Below are 16078 nucleotides of genomic sequence, written 5' to 3'. Positions count from 1 at the left end.
CTGGGCAGCACCTGGGCCCCCGGGGACCCCGCACGCCCTCCTCCCCGAGTCACAGCGCCCGAGTCCCCACTCAGAGATGCGGTGAGCATGGCCTGACACCGCGGGCCGGGGTGCAGTGTGGGCCTCTGGGCCACCCAGCAGCACTGCACAGAAGCCGGGCGGGCAGCACGCTCTCTCCTGGCCGGCCTCGCAGACCGGCTCCTGCGATCCCAGCAGCTGTGGCCAGGCTCACCGGGAAGAGGCCAAGAGGCCTCGCAGGCACCGGGCACCTGAGCGCGAGGGCTTCCCCGTCACATGAGCCCTGGTGTCCAGGGAGAGGGTAGCAGAGGTAGTGAGAGCAAGCTCAGCAGACACCCCACATTCTCACTGTACCATCGTCCCTGTCACCTCCACCCCTAGGTACCTGGTGAGAGGTCACAGCCCCCCCCGCCCCCCGCCCAGGCGCCATGGGAGATTGGTTGCCATCACCCACCCCCAGTTCCCCATCCCAGCCCGGGGCCCAGCTCTGATCCAGCAATCAGGGCATGCAGGCCGCTGGTCGCCGTCTGTGGGGCCATCATCTGTAGGGCAATCAGTTGGGGCCAGGCCCCCCACCCAGCACCCTCAACACCTGGGAGCCAGGCAGCACCTCCTGCTCACCTGCTCCACTATCCCGCCATGGTCCCCCTCTCATCGGGCCCATCGGGGCCGGCAGTGCCTCCACTGCCACCCACTGCCGCCCACTGCCAGCGTGCCGACGCCCTCCATGTTCTGCACCGCCCCCTGGTGGTCAGTGCACATCATAGCGAGTGGCCAAACTCCTGGTCGAGGGGACAATTTACATATTAGGCTTTTATTATCTATAATAATAAAAGTGTAATATGCTGAGACTGGACATGCTTCTCTGGACGACCTTCCACACAAAGCCGGGCCTGCGAGGGAAGCCCGGGTCCTGGGTGCCAGAGGGAAGTGGGGGTCGGCAGCTGGGGGAAGGCCTACTCTTGCATGAATTTTGTGCATCGGGCCTCTAGTATAAGATATTTTGATTGCATCTTTTTGCATGAATGAAGCCCAAGTACTTCAGGGACAATGTGGACACTAATAGACACTTTCAGGCACAGGTGTCGCATAGACCTTGAAGTACAGTAGATCCTTATTATTCATGGATTCCATATTTGTGAATTCATCTACTCACTAAAACTTATTTGTAACCCCAAAATCAGTATCTGCAATGTTTCCAACCATTCTTTTTTGTGTGCGCAGAGCAGTGAAAAATTTGAGTCACCTAATACAAAGGTTCCCAGCTACTAGTAAGGTCAAACAAGGTGACATTCTACCCTCTTGTTCCAAAAACAACACTGTAAACAAGTGCCCTTTTTTCAGTGTATTTAGTGACACTTTGTGTGTGCTTTTTGTTGGTGATTTTGCTGTTTAAAATGGCCCCCATAGTGTTGAAGGCTGATACATCTTCAGAGAAAATACTTGTGTTAGATAAGCTTTGTACAGGCATGGGTTAGTGTTTTGGGAGATCAGTTCATTGTTAATGAATCAATCCTATCTACTAAGAAGGAATATGCAAATTGACCATCACACCGTAACAAAATGGCTGCACCCACAGCGGAGGCAGGGATTCCATAACATAAGATGGCTGCACCCACAGTGGAGGCCGAGTTCCCGTAACGAGCCTAAACGAGCAATCAGCAGGGACCTGAGGCTGTGTGGCACTGGGATGGGGCAGGGGATCTCAAGCCACGCACCCCGCCCCGGCACCAGGCTGGGGGACCTGAGGCTGCACCCCCTGCCTGGTTGAGCTTGACGGGGGACCTCAGGCTGTGCCCACTGGCCCGGGCCAGGTGACCTGAGGCCTTGCCCCCCCACCCAGCAGGGTGTGATGGGGGTGGGGCCAACCGGGTCTGGGTCTCACACGATTCTGAGGCACATGTGGGTGGGCGAGGACTTGACTCTGGTTCCTATGGCGCACCCCAGACTCTGATAGGAGGAAGATTTTCATATACACTTTACTAATTTTCTTTCATCTCTGACACTTCTATTATAGAGAAAGGGCAAATAGCAGTATTAAAATATTTCCTCTAATTCCCTTTTAATGTGCATGAATTTCATGCACCGGGTCACTAGTAAAATATATATATTAAATAAAGTGTCTTTAAACAGAAACACAAATAATACAAGATTATGAATCGATCAGTTAATGAAAATGTTGTGACCAGAGGCTCACAGGAACCTCCTTCTATATTTCCCCTAGGACAGTGGTCGGCAAACTCATTCGTCAACAGAGCGGCAAACCGCAGTTTGCCGACCACTGCCCTAGGAGAAATTGTTTGGTATTCACTAATTCAGTGTGGTGACTTTATAAAACACTAGAGGCCCAGTGCACAAAATTTGTGCACAGGTTGGGGGGGTGGTATCTCAGCCCGGCCTGTACCCTCTCCAATCCAGGACCCCTTGGGTGATGTCTGACTGCCAGTTTAGGACATCCCTCTTGCAATCTGGGACTGCTGGCTCCTAACTGCTCACCTGCCTGCCTGTCTGATCATCCCTAACCCCTTTGCCTGCCTGCCTGATCGCCCCTAACTGCCCTCCCCTGCCAGCCTGATCACTTGTAACTGCACTCCCCTGCTGGCCTGATTGCCCCTAACTGCCCTCCCATGCCAGCCTGATCACCCCTAACTGCCTCTGCCTGTGGCTTTGTCCGGAATGAAGGCAGGACGACAGGAAGATGTCCAGTCGACCCGGTCTAATTAGCATATTACCCTTTTATTAATATACATAACTACAACAAAATAACAAAGATCAACTGTCCTTGTAAAACAATGAAACATACGTTGGACTTTCCAGCACAAAATCACACCAAAGAAGGGTGTGGAGGTAAGAGGGAGGTGTGGAAGATTGAAACTAGGCTATAGGCAAGAAACCATTAAGGATGTTATTTTAAACCAGAAAGTGATGGTGGAGTTAATGTTATCTACCCCAGGCAAACCAAAGCAGCCTTAAGGTGCCACATAATAAACACTGGACTTAAAGTTGGAAGGCCTTACTGCTGGTCCCATTTCTGCAAATAATTAACTTGGGTAAGTAATTTAAACCCTCTATGCAGCAATATCTTCATCTGCTAGGATTTAAATCTTGCAGCAATAAGAAGTCACATTTAGCCCTAGTTGGTTTGGCTCAGTGGATAGAGCATCGGCCTATGGACTGAAGGGTCCCAGGTTTGATTCCAGTCCAGGGCACATATCCGGATTGTGGGCTCGATCCCCAGTAGGGGGCGTGCAGGAGGCAGCTGATTGATGATTTTTCTCTCATCATTGATGTTTCTATCTCTCTCTCCTTCTCCCTTCCTAATAAAATTTTTTAAAGAAGTCACATTGCCATGTTTATCTGCAAAAGGTTGTCATGTAAATTATCCCATTAGGTGACCTTGATGGCCCTTTCTCATTCCAGAGTATGTAACATAAGAGAATCGTTTTGCCAGAACAGAAAAAAATATATTAAATGTTTATAATATTGTTGCAGGTGGCAGGAACGGCACCAGGTGTCTGACCGGTGCGGTCAGACCAAACCTGGGTTCAGCAACCTCAGCCCTTGGGTTCTGGCTAAGAAACAATTCAGAGCCAAGACCCAAATTGTAAGAGAACATGTGTATTTGATAAATCACAGAGGTAGAAGAAGTAACTCCTAGAAGAAATGGGCTTAGGAGATAAAGAAAGGGCCCTTGGAGCTTGGGAGTGAGAAAGCAAATGGGAAAGTGCCTGGGGCAGGGAGGGGAAAGGGAAAGATGGCAGAGTGCTCCGGGAGGGGAGCACACAGGCTCCTCTGTCCTAAGGGTTTTAAGGTTAGAGATTTTAGGGGAGGTCCCAGGGAAATCTCTCAGTAGGATGTTTAGCAGTTTTCCAAGTGTGTCCTCTCAGGGTTGTGTTCTCCCTGCTCAGTTGGTCGGCGCCAGGACAGGGGATCATTATTCAATGCAGCTGGTCCTGACGTCAGTCATCAGCTGCCACTAGTTTTGTTGTTTACCTGAACCTGGAGCTGAAATACAACTGAGGCATAGATGTTATCTCTAGGAAGGACAGGTCAGGGGGTCCAAACCTCATGACCGGCAATATGCTAGGGGAGGAAAAGTTCCTCTCAGGGTGAGGTCCACCCTGCAATTGTCCTTTGCTGGGCGCCTGGGGCTTTCCACCCTGGTGACCTTGTGTCTGGCCCATCGTCCTTGCTCTGCTCGTGTCTAACACTAAAAATTTTCCCTTGTAATGTATTCAAGACAGAGGGTGGGTTTCAAATATAAGAACCAGAAACAGCTGTGGACTCATTTTTGAACTGTATTTTTTTAAATCAGTGTTTTCCTTTCTTAAATGATAAAGAAAAATGCATTCCCAGTAGATGGCTGTCCTTTGCCTCAGGCCCAACATCACCACCAACTTTGTAAATGTGAAGAAGCGCAAGTACCACTAGATGGAGCAGGAACAAAAGACATCTATTTACGTGTAGTTCAGGGAACCCTGGCAGTCTTGAAGAGATCTTAAAAGATCATCCTCTGAGAAGAGAAAGCTTAGTGAAGCTAACTGAGTTACTTTCAAGAATCTCAGGGGTCCTCAAACTTTTTAAACAGGGGGCCAGTTCACTGTCCCTCAGACGGTTGGAGGGCCGGACTATAGTTTAAAAAAAACAAACTATGAACAAATTCCTATGCGCACTGCGGGCCCCGGACGAGTCGGCTGCTAAGCAGGACAGGCAGCGGCACCGGGCGGGCTGGATAAATGTCCTCAGCGGGCCGCATGTGGCCCGTGGGCCGTAGTTTGAGGACGCCTGATAGATAATCAGCCCTAGCTGGTTTGGCTCAGTGGATAGAGCGTCAGCCTGTAGACTGAAGGGTCCCGGGTTTGATTCTGATCAAGGGCACAAGCCCAGGTTGTGGGTTCAATCTCCAGTAAGGGGTGTGCAGGAGGCAGCTGATCAATGATTCACTCTCATCATTGATGTTTCTCTCTCTCTTCCTCTCCCTTCCTCTCTGAAATCAATAAAAATATTTTTAAAATCTAGAACATCAAAACTAGAGCTTGATTTAGTTACTTATCCTGAGTTATTTCCACAAAACCTTGAGGAAAATTCTTTCCCCTCCTTACTTAAGAGAACATTACCAGCAACAGTGCATTCCAGTTTTCTCCCATTTCTTAACCGTATAACTGTATTAGACAACACTTAGGGATCTATTTGATAAATTTACTGACATGGCACTCCTGACTAGCCTTTGGACCATCAGCTCAGGATTCAGGCTGGGTTATTTGCCTTTCTAATACAGGCCACTGGCTACTATCCCTCAGCAACTGCCTCCGGAATAGCTGCCTTTAAGGACGTGAAGCCGGGGACTTGGAATGAATGCCCACATAAGCCTAGAGTGAGGTTTGGGGGATGAATGAGCAGAATGGCCTGCGGGTTGTTTCATTTAAACCCAGAGGGCCATCAGCTTATCTTATTTTTTGAAAGGAAACCAAACCCAATTCTTTGGGGAATGGGGCTATTTATTTCCTTGTAAACTTGATTTTCTGACACCACTTAATATTTTGCATCCAAAGGCAGAAGCAAAGATGAAAAGCAACAACCATTAGGAACACAGTTTTCATTGTTTTGAGAATGACCATAACTAGCTCTCCTAGTTAACAAATATTTACGAAAACCTTAATAATTTCACACACACGCACACAAAATCACTGCTCTTCCACAACCAATTGAGGGGACTGGCCAAGACCTACTTTGGGGGCAGCAAAAACCTCAACAAAATCCTCAAGCAGGAACTGCCTTGTGCTACAATGATCAAGAGCAACAAAACCAGGAAGAGGGTTAGGGGGAAAAACGCCCCACGCAGGCTGGCTGGCTACTCAGCTCACTGCCCATTCATTTGGGCCACTTTTGGAGGTGCCTCCCCGTGTCCTTTACCCACCATCCAGGCCCAATCAGCAGGTCTGGAGGTCCCAGGCCCGCCATGCACGACTGAGGGAGACGGACGCGCACAATCAAAGCCTCCCTTGCAGTGGGAGGGCAGACCGCGCCACTACCCCACAGCAGGGTGCACGTGTCGGAGCCCAGTCCCGGATGCAAGTCCCACAGCTCAGGGAGGTGCACCGCGCGCGGGGACCCGCTCCGTTACTCTCCCTGCGTGAAGAGCCTAGCCCTTGGCCCCCGGGACACCCGCGGCTGACAGAGCCCAACTCTTCGCGGCGGCAATGGGCACCTCCGGAGAAGCCCCAGGCCGACCGCGGCCTCCAGGCGGGGCGCGGGGGCGAAGCGGGCGAGCAGCGCAGGCTCCCGGGAGGGGTGATAACCAGCCGCTGGCCTTTTTTTTTTTTCTCTAAACTGGATGGTGGACGGCAGTAGGCCGAGGCTTTTCCGCCCGCTGAAAGCCAGCGAGAAAAACAGCGCGCGGGGAACAAAAGCGCCGCGCCTACGCCCAACCCAAATAGGGTTAGATAAAATGCGGCCATCACCCGGCCCGGGCCACCCTCCGCAACCCGCCGCGCGGCGGGCCGCACCTCCTTATAAAGGAGCGGCCTACGCCCGCGCCGATTGGCCGAGGCCGCCGCCGCAGCTGTCGCGAGATCCGGCCTCGCAAAACTTTTTCCTCCCTGAAGTTGTATTTCCGGCCATGAGGTCAATCTCCGTCCTTCCCCCACGCCCCTTTCGGTGAAGATTTGCTTTAAAAGTGAGAATTAAGTTGTTCATCAGAGTGCCGTTTTCAGTCCGCTGCGGACCAGGCGCAGTGCATTAACTTAGCTGAAAAAATAAAATAAAATTCAGAGCTGACCTAAAATTCAGTGCATTAACTTAGCTTAAAAAAAAAATAAAATTCAGAGCATTGCTCAGAGATTAGAGTACTGAAGGGTCATGAGTTCGATTCCGTATTACCTGGGTTACAGGTTGGATCCCTGTCCCCTCACTCCCCCCCCGCTTTCCGGGCGGGTTGGGGAGGCAACCAACGTGGTGTCTTTCAGTCTCTTGCACCCCCTTTCTTTCTCCCCGCCCTCCTCCTTTTCCACTCTGAAAACAGATGGAAAAAAATAAGTTCTTGTGAGGATTAAAAAAAAAAAAATCACAACTCACAGAAAAAGTTGAAGGCAGGAGACACAAGAACAGTGATTCTTACTGAATCTACCATTTGTTAGGAAGGGCTTTCAAGCATTGGTTTTGTTTTTTTTTTAATACATATTTTTATTGATTTCGGTGAGGGAGGGAGAGATAGAAACATCAACGATGAGAGAGAACCACTGATCCGCTGCCCCCCTCCCCCGCTTGCCCCCCACTGGGGATCAAGCCTGCAACCCAGGGCAAGTGCCCTTTACTGGAATGGAACCTGAGACCCTTCAGTCCACAGGCGGAAGCTCTTTTTAATGTGTCGTGATTAGGTTGAAAAGGAACAATCCACCATAGATAGCAGCAAGGGTTTTATAATAGCTAATATAATAATGTTTTACATGTAACTGTCTGACTTCTTAAAATACATTTATTTATTTATTTTATTTTATTTTATTTTATTTTATTTTATTTTATTTTATTTTATTTTATTTTATTTTATTTTATTGTAACTAGTTTATCTTAATTGAACTCGTGTTCACTGGGTGAATTCCATGGAGTTGCTACCAGTGCCTCAATCTGAGAAAAAGGTAAAATGTTAGGTGTGTCGGTTCCAAATGATTGTAAGGGCAGGAAAAATATAAATGGAGTTTTCACATTTTATTCCCTATTCCTAGATTACCTGATAAGGATCATTTATGACCTCATGTTAGAGGCTGAATATTCTACAGAATATTCCAAGCAGGCTATTGGGTTAACTACCTAGGAGACCAGTGTGGATGAAAGGGGCCACATGCTAACCTGACAAGCTCAGGGAAGGCCTTCATGGTGGACTTGCAAACTCAGAGACCTACAGTAACAACAAAGGATGGTCTAAAATTAAACTTTAACTAAAAGCAGTTATGGTGAGTAGTTACGTCCTAGGCCAGTATCTTCACTGACAAGGTCAACCTTTACCTTAACTGAGCCTCTCTGTCTTTTTGCATCTATAATAATGTCTGTGTAACTTGTAACTTCCCTTTTTCCGGACCCCTTGGGCTAATGTGCCTGGGCTCTAGGACAGATACAACAAATTCCTTCATTGTTACCATGTTAACTAGGGGTCCAGTGCACATGCGATTGATGCCAGCAAGAGCTTTATATGTATCGCGCATGTGCCAGTCAACTTAGCCTTTTATAGATATAGAATAAACTTGCTTAGTTAGACCTGCTTTCTGATGTAGCAAAACTTTTTCCAGTCCAGTGAAGCACCCCAACTTCTCTTTCAGGTAATTGTCAGCAACACAGCAGTAAATATCAACATGAAGCAGATTATTATTGTAGATCATACAGGGAGAACAAAGGGTAAAATATTTAACTGCAGCAGTGTTTGACTATATTCTGCGCAGTGAGAAAACCTGAAGTCATTTTCAAGGTCCACCATTTCTTACTTCTTTTCAGTCGGGTCAAGTTTCTAAACTTTCTACCATAAGTCTCCGTTTTCCAGCTAATGAAAAGAAAATAGGATTCTACTGAGTCTCCTATCTACCTACTCCAGTACTTCTGTGAGGATCAAATGAGATGAGGCATGGTAAAACGCTTCATAGACATTTGGTTAAAGTGTAAATGTTTCCACCTAGCTATAAAGCAAGTCCTGTTCCTGGGCTGAAGAAACTGCAAGAAGGCTAGTCGTTGCTAGGGGGAGGAAGCCAGCCATTGCTATGTGATGTCATTACCCAGGGCCCATAGCCACCATTTCCTGTCTGGGCTGCGCTGTGGGCCACATTTTGTGCCATGGGGTCTTGGCAGCATTGGCTGTGATTTGGTGGGGTGTTGCTCTGGGGTGGTGGCGGGGCCTGCGTCCCACTTGGGGGAAGCCGGGTGTTGCTTTGTCGGCACCAGGTCTGAAGTGCCATTTCTTTGTAAATGGCCAGTGCGTGTCACAGCAGCTCCTTCGTTGAGTGTCTGTCCCCTGGTGGTCAGTGTGCATCATAGCAACTGGTCAGATGGTCAGAGGGACACTTAGCATATTAGCCTTTTATATATATAGGTTGTTCCTGCACCCACCTAAGTATGTGTCTATCATTTTACTTTTTATCCAATCCCAGAGGTTCCCCTGCCTCGTTTGCTTTCTCCTGCCTCTCTAGTCTATCACCAATGGATTTCATATAACCCACCTATGTCCCTCCTTTGATTGCAGTGTATAAAAATAGAGGAAAACCCGCCATTCTTCGGAGCATTATGTCAATGTTGAGGTTCTGCTTCCCAGCAATTGTCAACAGCTTGGCTCAAATAAACTCACAAAAATTCTTTATAGGTTTGAATGTTTTTACATTAACACCAGGATAAGGACTGTGTGCCCACCTAACCTGGAGAGTTATTTCAGGATCACTTTAAACTTAAATCTCTTAACGTGTTTAAATCTCAATTTCTTAATTTGTAAAATGGGAATAGTCGTTTTCTCTCCGGGATGTTGATGTTTAAATTAGGTAAATGTATAATTAGCCCTATTTTCTTTAGGAAAAAAAAGCACTTTAAGAATTATAAAGTGAGGAAGACAAGTAAACCAAAGGATAAGAATCCTATAGAATAAAAGCCTAATATGCTAAGTGTCTGTTCGTTCGACCGTTTGACCAGTTGCTATGATGCGCACTGACCACCAGGGGGGAGACGCTCCGGCCAGTAGGTTAGCTTGCTGCTGGGGTCCAGCTAATCGTGACTGGGCGAGATGGGCCAGACATGCCCTGGAGCCCTCCTGCAGTCCCTCCCCGGCCCCGATCGTGCACTAGTGGGATTTCCCCAGCCTGGCCTGCTTCCTCTCACAATCCGGGACCCCTCAGGGATGTTGGAGAGCCAGTTGCAGCCTGATCCCCGCAGGCCAGGCTGAGGGGCCTCTAGTGTATAAATAAAATGGTCAATAGATGTGTGTGTGATATGATGTGCTGGAGGACATAGTCAATTTAGACTCCATGGAGGAAGTAGCATCTGAACTAGACCTATACATTTTCTAATTCTATGAGCAAAAGTTCCTTTGGGGACATTATCTCATTTGAACCTCACAATGACCCTGTGAGACAGATTGGGATTAGCAACCCCACCTTATGGATGAGGAACTCGATCTTCAAGGTGTTTAAGCAATTTGCTTAAACAGACAGCTGGAAGGTGGCAGGGCTTAAGCCCCAACCCACATATGCTGCCCCTGAATTCAAAGGGAAGTAAATTCTAGCAGTCCCTCCAGCCCAGTCCCAGAGCTAAATCTACCAGAAAGTCTTCCTTGAATCCTTAAGGTATTTTCCCTCCTTTTAAACCCCAGAGCATTTTATACGTCACTTAGGATACCAAATCACCTTCTACCTTGTATTATGATAATTAAGGTATGGATTCTCCTTATACCAGACCAGTGGTCGGCAAACTCATTAGTCCACAGAGCCAAATATCAACAGGACAACGATGGACATTTCTTTTGAGAGCCAAATTTTTTAAACTTAAACTTCTTCTAACGCCACTTCTTCCAAATAGACTCGCCCAGGCCGTGGTATTTTGTGGAAGAGCCACACTCAAGGGGCCAAAGAGCCACCTGTGGCTCGTGAGCTGCAGTTTGCCGACCACGGTACTAGACTGCTGGCTTCCTTGGATCTGACTTCTGATTTAGTGTAGTGATTTGCATAGAGCAGTAGTCGGCAAACCGCGGCTCGCGAGCCACATGCGGCTCGCGAGCCGTGGTTTGCCGCTCTGTTGACTAATGAGTTTGCCGACCACTGTCATATACTACCCTTTACCTCTTTGCACACAATATGCCACAATTGCCTAATCCTCACAGCTTCCAACTACACGGTAACATTTAGTCTAGTCCAGTGGTTGGCAAACTCATTAGTCAACAGAGCGGCAAGCCGTGGCTCGCGAGCCGCAGTTTGCTGACCACTAGCATAGAGTGGATACTGTAAATACTTTGAGTTATGTCAATACTGCCATCATTCTTTCTGATACCCAGGTCATTTTGTACCTTTTTTTCCCCCTTCACATCTATCTAATTAGGCACCAAGACTTGTCTGTTTTTCATAATCTGTTTTTAAGTCCTATTGCCTATGATCTTGAATACAAGACTTTAACTATTTTTTAAAGTATTTTTATTTATTTCAGAGAGGAAGGGAGAGGGAGAGGGAGAGGGAGAGATAGAAACATCAATGATGAGAGAGAATCATTGATCGGCTATGCCCCCTACCAATGATACAGCCTGCAACCCGGGCATGTGCCCTGACCAGGAATCAAACTGTGACCTCCTGGTTCATAGGTTAACACTAAACCAATGAGCCACATCGGCTGGACCAAGACTCAACTATATTATGTCTAGTTTTTAACTGAACATCAAATCTCCAGAGCCTCCCCAATTTATCCTCCAAATTATTGCCACATTCATCTCAATTCCCTTATGTCTTCTGCTTTTGAATCTTCAATTGTTCCCCTTTGCTTATATGGCATTTAACACAAAGCCTTCCAGCCTCTGGCCTTAATTTACCTTCCTAGTGTTGCTCTTAGTCTGCTCCATATGAGTTTTTTCTTCATTTTAACAAAACCATTCACTGAACATGCCTTGAATATGCTTAGTTTATTTTCATCTCTAACCCCTTGTTCATTTCCTTTATGCTTTTCTGAATATCTGCCCTCTGTCCCTTTCCCCCTATCCATCCTAATGCCATTCCATCTATGATGGCATACTTTTGCTATGAAATCTTTCCTCATAGCAACCTTTTGTTCCTTAAACTTCATCGAACTTAAATCTATATCACTCATTTGGCACATAACATGTTGCACCACAAGTTGTTCTTTCTCCAAGGGAAATGTAAGATCTCCAAAGTCAAAAATAATGTTTCCTGTAGCATTTAATTTCGTCTTACTCAATAAACAGGTTGTTTTACTGCTTCACCATTATTTTCCCCCATTATAGAAATGCAACAGAGACATGGACAGTCCTATAATTGAAATATTTTCTGTTCTCCCAGAAACATAATATCCAAAGTTTTCTGTCCCACACACTTGAAACATTTTCTTGTAAGCATTTTATCTAGATTCAGAAGCATCTTTGGTGTACTATGTTGGGACCTACTTCTTTAAATTCTGCAGCAGTGATCCACACATCCTGGAAGGCAGACAGGGACGCAAGAATAGAGCCTCCCATCCACACCGATATTTTCCTTTCTGGGGGAGCTCTAACCTGCACAGGGGTGTTGGGAGGGGCCACATTTGCTATATCTTTAACTAGCCGCTTGTCTAAATCAGGGAACAAGGTTGATCCCCCAGCAAGGATAATATTGGAGAAAAGGGAATTCCTCACATCTTTATCGCATTTCATTATGCTGCTGAAGCACATCTTATCAATGCCCATAGTCTCCAGGTTCATGAGAGATGGGCAAAAAAGGACCTCTGGACATTTAAAGAGCTGGTCGTAGAGCTTGATCACCTTCCCGTCAGGTAGTTGGTAAACTTTCTCCATACTACTACATTTCTTGGCCATTTCCTCTTCATAGTTCATTGCCACATAACAAGAGGTTTCCTTAATTTCTGTGACAATCCTTCTGTCTGTAGCACTAAGCAGTATGATGCCATGGTCCTTCAACAGACTCATGAGGTAGTTGGTGAGGTCAAAGCCAGCCAGATGTAGCTGCTGGACACCATGAGGCAAACAGTAACCTTCAAAAATGGGCACACACTGAGTAACCCCAGCCCCTGAATTCATCACAAAGCCAGTGGTGAAGCCAGCAGCAAAGAGAGCCAGCACCCCCTGGATGGACATATAGAAGGCAGGAACCCCCAAATGCTCAAAAAATATTTCAGTGATCTGTTGTCGGTTGGCTAGTGGGTTCAGTGCTGGCTCAGTAATCAAAACCGGGCGATCAAAGGACTTCAGCTTCAGGTTATGGTCATAGACATGCTTCCACATGACCTCCATGTCCCCCCAGGAAGTAATGAGACCACGCTCCACTGGGTAGCTGTAAAAAGAACAATAGCATCAATGGCAGTTTCTACCCTTCAAACCTGGGTTAATTCCCATATTTATCACTAGTGTCCCTGTATGGGCAGTGACTGCCAGAGTTTCTCAGAGAAGGTAACTACCAGCAAAAGTAGAACAGCTACTTTCCTCTGCAATTTCTGTTGCTTTCCATTCCCCACATCCACTTTGGAAAACCCTTTGTGAGTTAAAAAAAAAAAAAAAATTGGGCGAGGGGGATGTTCACATAACAGTACAATTTTACTACCTATTAATTTGAGACAGCAACCCAAACGACCAAGGTACCATGAATTAAGTAACATTCTTACATGAACTTGCATTTTATGAGTGATACATTTATATGTTTGAGTACATTTGTACAGAGAGCAAGTAATATTCACTCATTAGATGCTTGGCATCCTCGGAGGGCTGTGGCCCATGCATTTCCAATAACGCCGGCTAGCTGAGGCTCTCCTGGCTTCCTCACCTTTTCTCTCACCCTCGCGCACCTCATCTGGGCTCTCCCTCCTCCCCCACCCCGCGGGTCCTGCCCGCCAGGAGAAGGCGGTACCTGATGGACAGCGAGCTTCTCTGGTTCTGCGCTTGGTCACCCACGCACAGCTCCTGCACGCCCTGGGCCGCCCAGCTCTGGCCTTTGACACGGCCGATAATGTTCGGGTACATGAACTGGGGCTCCCGGGACCCAGCCAGGCCCGCCTTGATCACTCCCGAGCCGTTGTCGATCACCACCGGTAGCTGGTAGTTGCTCATGCTGCCGACGCCGCCACCGCCTCGGGTCTCCTGGCCGGTCCCTCGCAGCCAGGAGGACCGAAGGTGCGGGGCGCAGCCCCTGCCCTCCTTACCAGCTTCCAGTGATGCGTGCGAGCGGAAGGCCTGGAACGCCGCGTCACAAAAGCCCCCGCAAGGTCCCGCAGAGCCTGAGGCCCGCAAGGTCCCGCAGCGTCCGAGCAGGGACATCCCCGGACCCATAGACTCTCCGGACGCACAGAGAGCTCCAAATTACCGCTGTCACCGCGGCTTCTCTCCCTAACTCCTGGAATCCCGGAACACCATTATCAGGAAAATCCAATTTTCCTCCCCGAAAATACAATCTAACCCTTGGTTTTATCTAATACCTCGAATAGCTAGAAAACGTTTTATTTCCTCCAAACCATTGAATTCTAGTTAATAAATGTCCGTCCAGGGCCTTGGGGAAAGCTATGGGAAAAGGTGGAGAGATTAGACGGGAAAGTTGTCCAGCAGGGGAGGCAGGGTCCCTACTTTTGAAACCAAATCAGCTTCTGAAAAGAGGAGGAAAAATGCTAGGATTTAAAGTGGGTTTTAGCAAGCCCTGGCTGGGTAGCTCTCCGTTGGTTAGATACTCCAAGGTAGCGGGTTCGATTCCAGGTCCGGACACATACTAGTACAAAAATCAACCAACGAATACATAAGTAAATGGAACAATAAATCTATGTCCCCTCGCCCTCTCTCAAGTCAATAAAAATTTAAAGTGGGTTTTAACATATAATTTCACTCACATGTGGAATCTAATGAACAGAAAGAACTAACAAGCAAAATAGAGACAGACTCATTCATAGAGGAGCAGTCTGATAGCTGTCAGGAGGGAGCTGGGGAAGGGGTGGAGGAATTGAGCAAAAAAGAAAAGGAATAAAAACGAAGTGGTTTTTTTAAACTTTTATTACTGTTTCTATATACTGGGCAATGGTTGTGTTTCTTTTGTGTGGTTTGTAAGCATAATGCACTCAAAACCAAAATGGTAGAATCTCACATTAATTAATTAATTAATGCAATATCATCAGGTTATCTCCCCGGGTAATATGGAAGCTAATTCTTATTCTGAAAAAGTCTGGATTTTTAGGCCTAAGGGTGTGCCTGTCTCTTTGCAGGAAAAGTGATATTCCTTCAGTCAGATGAAGCTCACTCAGGCTTAGAAGCATTTAAGTACCTTGCGTGCCAAAAAAGTGCATCTTGGTATCTGAGTCCCACCCCCAATTTTGCACACCTGTAAGTACGCAATTTAGAAGCTCTGGTGTACAAAAGCAAGGGAGGAAATTCAAACGCTATTACACGTCCTTCCACAAGGGGCTTGGAAGAGTTGCTTTCTCACTGGCTAAATCCCTGCGTTGGGGTTGGTGAGGCGCGCCGCTTCGGGATCAGGGACTCTGGGATCCGCGAGGACGCGCACTTCCAGGCCAGCGAAGCCCAAAAACTCGCCTGGCACTCTCAGCAACGCCACTCTGGGAAAAGATGCATAGTAAACACTTCTTTCTCATAGAAGAAAGTGTACCCAAAAGAAGGGCAACTAGCGGGTACCGCGGGGGAGGGAGCTTTAAAAAAAAAAGTGCACCAAATTCCAATTTTTTTAACTAATAGTATTGTTCAACATAGTTATTTTCCTCTTTCTGGTTTTATTTTCTTCTTTCAGTTAAAAGTTACATTAATCTTAGCTAACTTTAAGAGTAAGTGAACAGCAAATTACAATATCTATATCTAGGACTTTCTGAGGCCCCATCAACACCCAGGTTTCCGTAGTGTAGTGGTTATCACGTTCGCCTAACACGCGAAAGGTCCCCGGTTCGAAACCGGGCGGAAACAACCTTTTCCTAAAATTAACTTTTTTTTTTTTTTTTTTTTTTTTTTTAAAGACAGTAACTTGTACACCCTTAGGAGATTCAACTTTCGGTTTGGGTATTATTTCATTTGTTTACCAAATGTTTTTATTCATGGCGTGCCATGTGCAAGAAGGGCTCCAGACTTAATTTTATTTTTTTCTTTATTGATTAAGGGTTTTTTTGTTGTTTGTTTGTTTTACTTCAACACACAACCTGATACTGGGAAATAATGTAATGTACAGCCTAGCAGGGAAGATCAGTGTGAAAACTCTTAGCCCTGTGGTCTTCTGAACACTCTACTTAGTATTATGTCATTAGGTTTTCCATTAATTTTCCCCAGAGACCATGCTTTATTCTTATTCTTTTTACTAGTGTCATGCTTGGCACCTAGGAGAGACTCATAAATATTTCTGAATTA

The 16078-nt window shown here is 46.8% G+C and overlaps 1 protein-coding gene across 1 annotated transcript; it reads right to left on the bottom strand.

Moving 5' to 3' along the window:
* Positions 1-11160: 11160 nt before the first annotated feature.
* Positions 11161-14075, bottom strand: ACTRT3 (actin related protein T3). Its single transcript, XM_080655629.1, has 2 exons — positions 13599-14075; positions 11161-13028 (listed from the first exon to the last, which is right to left on the bottom strand). Exons 1-2 carry the CDS (start codon positions 14015-14017, stop codon positions 12110-12112), a joined length of 1338 nt encoding a protein of 445 aa, XP_080511755.1. The 5' UTR covers positions 14018-14075; the 3' UTR covers positions 11161-12109.
* Positions 14076-16078: the final 2003 nt, after the last annotated feature.

This window comes from Plecotus auritus (assembly GCF_963455305.1).
Source record: "Plecotus auritus genome assembly, chromosome: 2".
Taxonomy (NCBI): Eukaryota; Metazoa; Chordata; class Mammalia; order Chiroptera; family Vespertilionidae; genus Plecotus; species Plecotus auritus.
This window is presented reverse-complemented; position numbering and strand designations above follow the sequence as displayed.

Coding starts and splice junctions, on each gene's coding strand:
- ACTRT3 (XM_080655629.1), bottom strand. CDS start 14,017: ATGGGTCCGGGGATGTCCCTGCTCGGACGCTGCGGGACCTTGCGGGCC. Junction 13,029..13,598: donor AGAAGCTCGCTGTCCATCAG/GTACCGCCTTCT, acceptor TTCTTTTTACAG/CTACCCAGTGGAGCGTGGTC.